Here is a 13,369-nt window from a genome sequence, read left to right on the forward strand (position 1 = left end):
GTGGGACACATGAGCTTTCCGTCCCGTCTCTTCATTCCTTCCTGGTATCGCTGTGATCCACATCATAACCAGGGACATTGCTAATCCTACCAGAATTCCCCGGGGGTGCTGTGGGTTTACATAATCCCATTTCAGGAGATTCTCCAGGCTGAAGATCTTTCTTATCATTCTGTTCTTTCCTGGAATTGCCACATGCTATGATTTGGCTGATGTCCACTTAAGTGTCTCTGATGGGTGAGAGCACGTGTGTCAAGCCTGCTGCGTTTGTATTTAGTGCAGTCTCGCTGCCAGGCCTGGAGGCACGCTCCTCGGATCGATTAACGTGGGAGCCAGGAGGCCCAAGACTTGTTTATTTTTTAAGCCAAATACATGACAGAAAGTGATTTGAAGTAATGTCTATCAAGTGAAAGTAGCCAGGATTAATCCAGATAGCTAGAGAGAAAAAGCTGGTTTAAGGGGCAGAGTTACACTGGAGTTGTAACTGTAGAGAAATACACAGACCAAGTTGGGTCTGATTTCAGCTGTTTCTACCATAGGTTACTATCAGCAGCCTTGGTGAGGGAGTCGGAGTTTATAGTTCCTGATAGATGGCTGTGGTTGGAGCTTGGGTCAAAGGTGTTGCTACCATTGAAATTCCTGAAGTCCAGAAAAAAAAGAAACTTGTTTGAGTTTTTGTTTTATGGGGTTTTTATTTTTTCCATGATTCCTCACCAACCCCAGGAGAGAATTCAGCTCCTGTAAAATTTATCACAGAAGTTAAGGTAATGCCTACATTGCATCTTTCTATTGGAAAATAACTGAAAGTCAGAATTACCTAATACGGAAAATAATACAGGGCATTGGAGTTTGGCAAGAGGACGGTGCCCAGCCCAAATGCCAGTGAGGGCCCAGCCTGTGCTGCCGTTCACTGTCCCAGAGCGGGCAGGGACCCCGGCCAGCCCAGGACATTGTTGGAGAAGATTCCAATATCCTCACATTGTACGACAATGACCCAGAACATTTCCGAGCTAGTAAGTGGCATTCCAGGCAACGCCAAGGAGAATTTTAAGGGAAAAGAAGGATCAGGCAAGGTCAACTCCAGGGCGACTGGGCTCCCCTGGAACTGGAACCACGGGTCTGCAGAAGGATTCCAACTTATCAGATGACTAAACAGCCCATAATAGCTGCATGCTGTTTCATGAGGCAGCAGTCGGCTTCCAAGAGAATGCATGAAAAGACTGAGGGAAGCCAAGTGAGAACTGGTTTATTCTCCCTGATGCAGCAAAGTCCCCAAACACTTGCTAAAACAAAGCGTGTTGTGAGGGCTGTGCAGGGGTGTGGGCTGGAGCTGCGGAAGGGGAAGGACTCCATCTGCCTCAGACAAGTGCGGGTCCTGGGAGTGTGTGGGACACTTTTCATAGCAGATGATAGAAGGCACTGCAGAAGAAAAACATTGTTCTTTTATCCTAAATAGAGCAGGGAATAAACTTCCAACCACAATGCACCCAGTTTTTACGAGTCTGGGGAAGCTGTCTGCTAGTGCTCTTCCCACACCTGATTTCCATGCACAGCCCTTTCGGGGTCCACTGGAGTCACTTTTATTTTAGAGTCCCCATTCTGGTCTATTTCTTGGACAATTTTATGTGAAGAAGGAAGCAGACTATAGCTCTGCCCATGTTGCATGCGCTGGGAGGAATGTCATTTAGTGGTCACCACAGGAGCATGTTTGAGCAGAGAAGAAGCATGTCATCTCACCAGCATTCCCCTCCTAATGCAGAGCAAGTCCCTGTGGGACAGACCAGGCCCTAACTGCTCACACTGCTAACTGAAACTTTCACGTGTCCTCACTGGACGCTGGGGTGGTGAGGAGCAGAAGGCATTCAGCAGAGCAAGGTAAAGACATTTTCGTCACTGAGTCATTGTGCATAAAAGTATAAAGGTTCTAATATGATAAAGAAGCAGGAAAGCTTCTACAAACTTTACAAGAAACTTTTAAAAAATGTCCTTTGGGGAAAGGAATTGGAGTATGAGGAAGGAAGGGAGGAAGGAAGGTTAATTAACTGAAGGCACATTACCGGGACAATCTGAGAAAGAGGATTTGGTTGGGAGAGGAGGAGTTGTGTTAAATTAACACTCTAACTGCCAGAATTTACTTTAACAAGTGGAGTTTTATTCTTGATTATTTTTGCACCCCAGAAGAGCCAAAAAAAAAAAGATTTTTTTGGCTCACTCTTCTTTTGGCATACCATGCTGGAGGTGCACTGTTTCTTTGGGTTCTATTTAGCTGTTTCCTGCTATGAAAGGTAGCTGAGGTATTCCAGGGAGTAGCCCGCCAAAGGGCATCAGTCTCAAGGTCACATCCCACAGGCCCCTGTAGCTACTGAGGACTATATGAGACTTGCTTTGAGCATCCCACAAATTCCCGAATGTTGTTTTTCATTCTGAACAAATAAATATACAGGGACCTTCTCTGCACCAGGTACCGGGCTATGTCCTGGGAAGATTCAGACATGGTCCTTACCCCTCTGAGTCAAGCTGACACCTTTGAAAGTGGGGAAGGAAAAGTGTTCATAGTCATTATAGTGTAACACTACAGGTACCATGAAAGAAACTTGCTTTGTTATCGTATTTAGCAACCACTTCTCTGGGGTTGAAACAAATTATTGCCACTGGTTGACAAGCTCGTGTGCTGAACATGAAGACTTGCAATCTTCATATAGATACATTAGAAAGACTGAAAATATTCTGCCTGATGTGAAAGACTGAGAAATGACTTAGTGATTATTTTTTAAGTTATGAGCATGATTATAACCCATAGCAGTAAGTACCATTCACTATTTCTCCCTTTTTGCTAAAAACAGATCAGAAGAAGTGGCAAGAAAAGGAGCTTAGGTTAAACACAGGAAAGTCTTCTCGGTATTAATGTTATTAAACAATGGAAGAGAACACACAGAATTTGGTGGCATCTGTCCTCTGAGAGGACGCTGTGAAAAGGAAACTGGACAGCTACCTTCACTGAATGCCTTCTCGGGACTATCCTAGCTCTGAAGGATGTGGGGCCTCAGAAGCAGAGTTAAGAGCCGGAAGGAAGAGACCCCAGAAATGTGTCCCTTACTTGGTCTCCCTTGGGGTCAGTTCATTGGAGATGCCATTTAAAGCGACATGCCTTACAGACACACATAGGAAAAGCCATTTCCTTCCTGAAAAAGACTTAAACGTACCCTTCTTACTTGGCAAACAAACCAATGTCTTCTCTTCATTGTAGGCAAATCCCTTGGAAGAGGGGCTTTTGGAAAAGTGGTTCAGGCATCAGCTTTTGGCATTAAGAAGTCACCCACGTGCCGGACTGTGGCTGTGAAAATGCTGAAAGGTCTGTATGCTGCCGTTTAGCTTCCAACTGACCCACCACCTTTTTGCATTCCCTAAATGTTGGTGCAAGTTGGATATAGCCTAGAAACAGACACAAGCTATTTCTGCTCTGGCCACATAAACTCTTTTGCTCCAGGAGTTTCAGATCAGGCCAGCATGAGCTCAGAACAAACCTTAGAAATGGAACAATCCAGCATTGTCCATGGGAAAACCATCTCTGTCACCTCAAAGGTCTTTCTTCTTTCACAGCTCAGACTCTAGACTACCAGAGACTTTTAAGCCCATTGTAACCACAGGTTCACATTTTGGCATGATCCACTGTGATGGTGTAATGGAAACTGAGCTGCACATCCTACATCCCAAAGGCTTAGCCTGGGCTTGACCTAACTATAAAGTGAAACGACACTGCTAGGACAACTGAGTTCATCAGAACTGTACACTATTTTATACTGTCAAGCCCTGACCATGAAACATTTCTTTAGAAATAAAAAAAATAAAAAAAACTCAACTATCTTTCTAGTACTGAAAGATACTACTCTGTGAAGCGCTGGGAGGCAGAGCCAAATTGCACAGTGACTTTATGACAACTGCCATAAGACAGATTAAAAATAAAAATCAGTGAACATTGTGTAAACCAAATGTCTCAAAGACTCGTATCTCCTTTAAATTCTATAAAATACTTCATTTCGTCCTTCATGATGGAATTTTTGTGTTATTTCAACTTGTTTTTAAGGAACAGGACTGAAAACTCAAAGGGCAGTTTTTAACTTTCCAAAGTCTCCAAGATATTGCCAAGGGATTTTGAGGCCCAGGAAGCTGTGAGCCCAGCTAAGCAGGTACCTGGGACAGGCTCCAGTAGGAAGGGTCATTTGCTTAGAGAGACTCCAAAGTTCTCAATCTTCTTACACTGACTCCACTACTTCAAATGCCCCATGAAAAGACATTTTCTACCTCAAAAGGCTGTCCTCATCAAGGAAGGACGGATAAAACTCTGCAAAGAACCTGCCAGTTCTACTCTGAAAGTAGCCTGGAAAGGAGTTTTGCATGCACAAGTCAGAACTTTTGTTCAGGGTGGACTACCCAGATGATGGCAGGCATTTCTGTGAGAATCCCTGCACGTCAGCACTCTTTCTCTGAGCCCAGGTTCTGAAGACAAGAGGCATCCCCATGTCTTCTACACGAGAAAGCACCAGACTAGCTACTTCAATATATTGGGCTGAACCACACAAAATTGCCATTTTTCTTATTTTCTCTAGACAGCCTTGTGAGGTAGATAGTATTATCCCCAGTCTGAAGATGAGGAAACATGGCCCAGAAAGGTTAAATAGCCTCTGTGAGGCCACACAGGTGCTCAGTGCAAAAGTAAGGGTCTGTGTGCAAAAGTCTTCCAGGTTTGGGTAAATGCTCTTTCCTTCACACCACGGTGCCACAAAAAAGGGGTGCAGAGACCCGGCCTCCTAGAATTGGCCTGGTGCTCCAAAATCCTGAAAGTGATCCTGGCCTGCTTTAGGGAGGTAATCCAATATCCAACCTAGAGATAAGTCAAAACTAAATCTGGAAGCATCTGCTTCCCCAGCTAGTCCCATTTCCCTGCTTACTACCACACATCTTGTGAGTCCAAGATAACACCTGTGGCCCTGCCTATAAATGGAATGATCTGAGAAATAGAGCCTGGTTTTTCTCTGTGCCAAAAGGGCAGAAATGCTTGGAGGGACTGATGAGCTCGAAGGGAGAAAATTCTGACTTGAGATTTTTTTTTAAAGGCCCAGAGAATGTCTTCTATGTAATACAGAAATTGTGTATATAATATCTTTATAAATGTATGTTTTCAGCCATCAGCATTGATTGAAAAAGACTGTCATATTACTCATTCGATAGAATGCCTAAAAAACCATTTTAATTCAGCTTTCTTGCTTAAATTGGTTGGCCATCTGTTTCTGGAAGAAATAGAAAAGGCAGACTGTCAAACAAAGGCCACGAGTCCAAAGGTTTTTCAAAGTGTCCTTGAGCAAAAACCTTAACCTTTTTGGACCTTACACTCATGTCTGAAATGAGAAGAGTAATCATGTTTATTTAACCAAAAATATTTGTTGAGCATCTCCATGAGCCAACCCTAGCCCCATTGGGAGGCTTCTGGAGTTTATCTGGTTATTATTAAAAAATGATTTGTGCTTATGAAATACTATGTCAGTATCTACAACTCTATGACAGTGTTGACTGCACATACCTCTGACCCACTTCCAGGACTCTGTCTTAGAGAAATATTTGCATATGTGCACAAAGATTATACATAGGGCTATCACAGCATTATTTATGTAATAGCAGGAAAACTGTAGAAACTCTAAATGTCAGGAATATCATTAATTTAAAAGAATGGAAAAACATTTCTGATATACTGAAAAGGGGCGGGAAACAAATTTTAAAAATACATTTATATATATGAGTCCATTTATGTAAACCTTCAAAAAATGGCCTTTGATTGGGTACATATATTTATAAACGCATAGAAAAAGGTCTGAACTCCAGACTATTAACAGTGGCTGCTTCTAGGAAGGTCAGTGGGTTAGAATATCTTTCACTTTTTAATCTAGATCCTTTTACTCCATATCTTTTTACTCTAAGTCATATTATTAGAATATTTTACAGCAAGATTAATTGACTTTTATATTTCTAAAAGTAATTTTAAAATTTTAAATACCTTAAAAATTAACTAGTAAAAACAAACAGAATAAACTCAATTTAGGCTTTAGACTCTGCTAATTCTTAGACTTCTGTTGCTTATCTGTGAGAATGAAGTTGAGGTCAGATGCTAGGGATCCACACAGCCTGAGATAACCCTGCGAACTCCAGGGAGAAAAAGGTTACAGGGAGAAAATAACACACTGCAAAGATGTTTACAGAAGTGGCTATTCTGCCCTTGCAGACCCTGTGTCCCCCTTCTTTGTGACTTGCAAAGGGGGAGAATGGAAGCAGAGGGGAATGGAGGTGTATCCCCTGCCTGCAGGGTCCTTGCTGTACCTGGTTCTGACAGGAGGGAAGTCTCTGGAAGGCACTTTCATGAGGTGCCCAGCTCTGAGTCAGCACATTGCTGAACACAGCTAGGTCCACCAAGAGGAAATGTCCAGTGACTAACCCCACCACTGCACTGGGCCTTACTGTAATCAAAAGGATGTTGGCTCAGGAGGGTGGGAGTAATGAAAACAGTCTGGAGACTTGGCCTTTTTGTAGAATGTGGGGAAGTTAGTAAAGCAACAGGCTGAGCATTGACAAACAAGGAGGGCAGGAATGCCGCCTCGGGCGGAAGGAGCCCCATTGTCCTGTGGCCCTGACTCTTCCTTGCTTCTCACACAGAGGGGGCCACAGCCAGCGAGTACAAAGCTCTGATGACTGAGCTCAAGATCTTGACCCATATCGGCCACCATCTGAACGTGGTTAACCTGCTGGGAGCCTGCACCAAGCAAGGAGGTAAAGGAGAAGGGGAGAGCCTGTTGCACCTCCCCGTGCACACGCCGAGAGAAGCGTTCCCCGACACACGACTCCTTCTTCCCAGCCCCGTTCTTCCTCACCTCTGGGAAAACAACCTCTCAACAGCTCCAGAGGAAACAGTTTGTCCATTTACGGAAAGGTGCTCCCATCCTAGAAGGGCCTTCCCTGAACAGTTAATTTAAAGGTTCTGAAGAGGACTCCCTTTTAGATCTCCTTTCACAGGCTCTAGGCCAAGTGGAGGATATTTTTCTCTCAGGCTGACTTTGAAGGAGTCTGAGCGGACCTAAGGTAGAGGCGTAGAAGGCTGAGCATTCCTTGAGGCTTCACTCATTACCGGTAGGATCCCAGGAGGAAGGGATGTAGGAGACAACCACAGGACCGCTCCCCCTTCAGATCCACCATGCAGACAGGCCTTACTCACCAGGACAGGGACAGAGCTGTGCCTTATGATTAAGAGCTCCAGCATGTTCTCACAGACCTTTCTTCCCTCCCCTGTGGCAAGGCTAGTGCTTGGGTAGAGATGTCTGGTCATTGTTTTTTGCCAGAAAGAAGGGTGTAAAGGAGCTAGGCACACAAATGTTTTCCAAGCTCTCAACAAAGGTAGTAACGGAGAAGGGTAGTTGGGGAAGACCTACCTGCTGGGAGTGGTAGGTAGAGAGAGGAGATCAGGCCTGCAGAGGGACCTAGACACAGCCCCTCCTGCTTCTCCAGTATCCCTTGATAAGCTCTTCTCACGTTCTTTGTAGTGGCAACCTTGTTCTATTTGCCTCAACTTTGCATCTGTAAAACTGAAGGGCTAAGGAGCCAACCCACCTCAGTGTGCACCGTCAGCTCCTCAGCTCCCAGGAGGATTGCTGGAACCCAGGCAGGAGCCACGATCTGCTGAGTCCTCCTCTACAGCGGAGACTAGGGGGCAACTTCCCCTTCTGGGACCCTGAGGGAAGAGGAGGTGCTGTTAGGATTTCTAACATACATTTAAAAACTAGCAAAGTCCTCAAAGTAACAGAAAACCACCGAACCTGGCCCAGCCACCTCAGAACTAGGGGTGGGGGTGGGGGGGGGCCTCCAAGCTCCCAGCATGCCCTGGGGCAGAGCAGTTCCGGGTCATTCCCCCTTTGACCCGGAAGTGGTCCTCGAGCTGTGGGCCTCGTGTTCATCCAGGGCACGTGGTGGGAGCGTAGGGCAGGGCAGGGGAGAGGAGGCTTCAGGGCACCACATGGGCCCCACGATACAGCGGGACTTCCTTCCCGACACTCTTGTTTCCTTTAGACCCTGGGTTAGCAAACCACAGCCAGTCTGTGAGCTTAGAATGGTTTGGCCTTTTTAAATAATTGGGGGGAAATATTGGAAGAATAATGATACTTCGTGACGTGAAATTATATGAAATCCAAATTTGTCCGTTCATAAAGTTTTGTTGGAGCACAGTCATACTCGTTTGGTTGTAGTATCCATGGCTGTCTCCAGGCTACAAAGGCAGAATTAAGTAGTAGTTCGTTGGCCTGAAAAGCCTAAAACATTTACTGCCTGAGCCTTTACAAAAATAGTTTGCCAACCCCTGCTTTAGGTGCTCTCACAAACCCCGAGGCAAACTCTGTGCAGACACAGCAGGGCAGCTCAGGAAACAGGCCGGGTAGGCTGTTCTCTTCCCTGGGAGGGAGGAAGGAGCTGTTCAACAGTCCTGGGGCTGGTGTGACAGTGATCAGCCACTCTGCTCACCAGGGTCTGGCTAAGAGGCAGAGAGGGTGGCTGGCCTTTGCTTCTCCCCTCCTCAAAGTTATTTCTCTCTTCCTTCTACTCTTTTCTTTCTAATGCTTCCCTGCACTTCCCCACCCCTTTCTTCTATTTCTAGTGAATTTTTTAAACCGCTTCTCAGGTTTAAATTGGAAAAGTCATCCTGTTCATGGGCCTCTTGTCCCTAAACTACATCTCTAGACCCCACTAACGTAGACACAGATTGGTTTGAGGTTTCTCAGGCAGGCTGAATGCCTGACTGGCTTGGTGTGATGGAGCACGTGCTGTTTTGGCTGCAGGGCCTCTGATGGTGATCGTGGAATACTGCAAATATGGAAATTTATCCAACTACCTGAAGAGCAAACGTGATTTATTCTTTCTCAACAAGGTAAGGGTTTTAAAGGTTGGAATTTTTTAAAGATAGCAATGAGTTTCCATTTAGGCTACAGCAGCATGAAGCAAGAGAAACCTGTATTCTATTTATGATTGGGCTTAAAACTCAATCTCTGCTTTTTCTCCTTTTTCCATGTTTTCCTTCCATGCTAACCTGTCATACTCTTTTGTGGATAGCACAGGGAATCATTTGGTCCCAGTGTGTGCAGTGATAACTGATGATTAAATTTAGCCATTTATCTAAATACCTCTCACATCATGTTGATAATTTTATTCCTCTCTCTTTCTCTCTCTCTGTAGATATATGTATGTGTGCATGTATATATACACACAAATACACATATACAAGTCACTTGTTTCTTAAAGGAAGATGATAGCAAATATAATTGTCTCCATTTATTAGATTATATTGTGATCAAAGACACAATCAACGAGTGACTTTTACAATCAACAATAGATCAACGTTGGCACCAGAGCTAGAAATCATTATCTTGCCTTCCTACTGTCCTTCCTCTTGCTTCCTGACACCCTCGCCATCGTGTTATTCCTACATATACTGTGAAGCAGCCTGATCCACTCAGTAAAAGCTGTGTAATAAAAGGAACACATGGGTCTGAGACCTGAGGAAAACAAGGCTTAAAAGAGATTATTGCATACAGGAGAAATAATTCACTAAAACTTTGCCCATATGACATATGGCACGGATGCTATGTCCTTCTGTGGGCTGAAGAAGTCCACGGGACAATGATTCAACGTTATTAAGCAGTCATCAGCAGCATTAGTGATGAATTCTTGTAGTGCAGTGGTTAAGCACTCAGACTGCAAAATGAGACTTCCTGGATTTAAATCCTGTCTCTACCTCTCGTAAAATCTGGGACCTTGGACAAGTTACGCAATCTAAGTTTCAGTTCTCTCATTTATTACATGGAACTAACGATAGAACCCAACTGATAGGATTGTTGAGAGAATCAAAATGTCTCAGTTAAGCACTCAGTAAATGTTAATCATCACCCTCATCATCATCGTCATTATCATCATTGTCAACCCGCTGAGATAGAAAAATTGGGTGAGTCCAACTTAATGCTACTGATCTATATGGTGGATAAAGTGTTTGATGTCAAAGAATGATGCCCATCTTTGTCATGTGGGCAAGAGTCTTCGCACACAAGTAAGAACCACTGGGCAGCTGGCCCATTCTCTCATCCCCCAAACTTTGATCTAACCAAAGACACATGTGTTCTACCAGTCTGGCAATATGTGCAATATATTTAACCGAGTTTTAAACCATGCCCTCTAATAATTAGAATCTTGAAGCTGGAAGGGATGTTTGTGATTAGCTAGTTTGCACTCTTAGATTATAGATGTGCCCATAGAAGTTGGCTTAAGGACGTACCTACTACAAGGTAAAGTCGGGGGTGGGGGGCTCGGGGCAGAGAGAAAGAACTCAGCTCTCTCGACAGCTCCTTCCAATGCTTTCTCTGTGCATCACAATGAAGAAGGTGAAGAAAGCATAAGAAAAAGTGGAAAGTGGTGCTCTGGCTGAGAGCAGCGCCAATTCTACTCAGTCCTGGAATCCTGGACTGGCTTCAGGAAGAGCTAAGCCAGCAGAACACCCCAGGGACCTGGGCAGGATGGAACGTTTGGGTTTGTGCATCCTTTGTTTTGAAGAGTTTGCTTCCTTCTCTGGCTATATTTAATGATTCGCCTCCCCATGCAACTTGGTGGAGCTTAGCGTGTACATGGAAAACCCATGGCTGTCTTTCATATTTGGAACCTAAAGGAAGATAAAGAGAAGGTGAAGGAAAAACAAAACCGAAAGGCTAAATTGAAAGTGGAATATTTCATTTTCCAAGTAAACTCACCAGGATCCTTAAATAATATTTGTAATAAATTCACTGTGTTCTGCCAGAGTCCTGAAAGTTCAGTAAATTAACCTTTATTTAACAGAGTTGGTTACTGATAAGCAAAGATGACTATACCATTGCCTGGGGGTTAGAAAGTGGGTGAGAGAGCTTGAGTTTTGGTCCTTGGGGACCTTTCCCAGGCTGCCTCTGGGAGGCTTGAAGAAGAAGGCTGCCCAGAGACAGTTTTCTTGGTGCTGAGCCCTGAGTGCTCCTGAGCACTTTGCTCCTTAGCTGTTACCAGCACTTGCTCTGATGCCCTCCGTCCTGGGAAGGGTCTTGTGAAAAATAAAGTTCCATTCTCCACCCAAGCAGAATCAAACCTAACCGCCTCATGGAGACACAATAACAAAAAGCGATGTTCTTTACCCACCCGCAGGCGGGTTGCCTGTGCTGGCGGTGGGTGTTCACCCTGAGGTCTGCCTTCCCCTGCAATACCGGAAGGTCTCCTTTCAGGGGACAGGAACCTCTATGCCCTCCACACCTCAGAGTGCGTTAGCTGTCCCTTCTGAAGCTCCCTCCCTCCGTCCTCAGCTTGCTGCCACTGTGCCCTCTAGTGGAGGGATCACTCCTGCTTTGTGACATTTCTAGAAAAGCCAAGGAAGGATGGGGAGGCTGGTTAGTCCTAGCACTGCCACACTGTTCAGGTGGATCGTGGGACACCGCCGAGCCCCAGCCCCTCTCAGCCTCTGTGTCAGTATTGCCATTCCGCAGGACCGAAGCTAGGAACGTGGTCTGGTCATGCAGCCACTGGAAGTGCTAGGATCCTGTTGTCTTAGTTACTAGATGAATTACTAAAGGCAATGAAAACCTTTTCTGGTTCCACATGAACACCCAGAACCAATGACTCCTTTTCTACGAGTCATAAAATCACAGGATGATGGAGCTTTTCAGATGAAGAAAATTAAACCCAGAACTATAAGGTGACCTTGCTCAAGGTGGCAGGATTAATGGCAGAGCCCGATGACAAGCCAGGGCTTGGATGCCCACTCCAGGGTGACAGGCCTTTTCTACCCCTGTTATGATCAAACTGTATCTTTATTTTGAAAGGAAGGAAAAGAAATGTTCATGTTCCCTCCTTCCCCAAGGAACCAGAGAAATTGCCATTTATAGCCCTCTCTTATAAATTCTCCCGGGGATTACAAAGTGAAGCCCCAAGTGTACTGGGGATCCTTTTCTGTCATTCACAGCGTCTGTCACAAGATGGTGTGTGGTATGGAAAAGTGGTGAAGGGCACGGACTTGGGAGTTGGCCAAACCTAGGGTCAAGCTTTACCCTTTACCAGTTGTGTGTGACTTTCATTACTTAACTTCTCTGAACCTGTTTCTCTGTGTGTAAGTAAGAACTGCTTCATAAAATCTAAGGCTTGCAACACACATGGAGTAAGCGTTCAGTAAATACCAGCTGCTGTTAATATTCTTTTATCTGACATAAGATGCTATCCAGAAGCCCGGTCAAGAGCAGAACAGACTCCACCACTGCCGAAGTAGCCAGGCACCTGGTCATCACGGGCCCTTGCTGCTAATTCCCTTTCCATTTTGTGAATGAAATGCTCCCAGCTCCTGCAATTGCCCGTTTGGGGGTCTCGTTTCCCTGTCGCCGTGCTGGAACTCCCTGTCACCTGTGCTTTGGTCTCTTCAAAGGATGCAGCATTGCACGTGGAACCTAAGAAAGAAAAAATGGAGCCAGGCCTGGAGCAAGGCAAGAAACCGAGACTAGATAGCGTCACCAGCAGTGAGAGCTTCGCAAGCTCTGGGTTCCAGGAAGATAAAAGTCTGAGTGATGTTGAGGAAGAGGAGGGTAGGTATTAATTCCTTCCTGTCCTACAGTCTGAGATATTTTTACAACATACTGTGCATCTCTGAAATTTTTTTCTTATTTATCACCCTAATAAACATCCGTGGGAGACTCGAAGGGTAGTGTCCTGAAGAGATAAGATTTGAATTAAGATTATTTACAGAGTTACTAATTTTGACAGGGACCGTCCAATTGTCTCCTCACAGGCCTTTTTTTCTTAAGGGCTCATCATCCTCCTTCCCCCTCAGAGCTTGGGTAAAATAGGCTGCAGGCCTGGAAAAATCTCTGATGTTCATGTTGAAATTTATATGCTCCTGAAAATGAACTCCCATCTACTTGTTGGTTTGTTTTATGTTTTGCTAACGTTGTTCCAATAAACTGGGATTTTGTAGAATAACAAGAGCCATTACAAACAGTTACAGTTCTAATGCTTTCCAGATTCTGACGGTTTCTACAAGGAGCCCATCACCATGGAAGATCTGATTTCTTACAGTTTTCAAGTGGCCAGAGGCATGGAGTTTTTGTCTTCCAGAAAGGTCAGCCTCGCTCTTTACTGTTTTTTTTTTTTTCTTTGCTAGGCCTGGACACACACCTTTGCAATCCATTTTCCCTCGTATTTGCTTTTACCTTTGTCCTTAAATGGAGAGTAAACATCACCACAAGTGCCTTCATTTGCCCCGATAAGAAGAGTTTTAAGAATGATGAGCTTTGGA

General features: G+C 44.7%; 1 protein-coding gene across 1 annotated transcript in view; it reads left to right on the forward strand.

Moving 5' to 3' along the window:
- The window catches only part of FLT1 (fms related receptor tyrosine kinase 1), a 162,564-nt gene that overhangs the window by 130,996 nt on the left and 18,199 nt on the right, over positions 1–13,369 (forward strand). Inside the window, exons 18-22 of the mRNA XM_069467741.1 lie at positions 3,245–3,349; positions 6,700–6,813; positions 8,865–8,953; positions 12,503–12,659; positions 13,095–13,192. Coding sequence (XP_069323842.1) covers positions 3,245–3,349; positions 6,700–6,813; positions 8,865–8,953; positions 12,503–12,659; positions 13,095–13,192 — 563 coding nt within the window. The remainder of the gene's footprint in view (positions 1–3,244; positions 3,350–6,699; positions 6,814–8,864; positions 8,954–12,502; positions 12,660–13,094; positions 13,193–13,369) is intronic.

The sequence above is a fragment of the Eulemur rufifrons genome, chromosome 4 (genome assembly GCF_041146395.1).
Source record: "Eulemur rufifrons isolate Redbay chromosome 4, OSU_ERuf_1, whole genome shotgun sequence".
Taxonomy (NCBI): domain Eukaryota; kingdom Metazoa; phylum Chordata; class Mammalia; order Primates; family Lemuridae; genus Eulemur; species Eulemur rufifrons.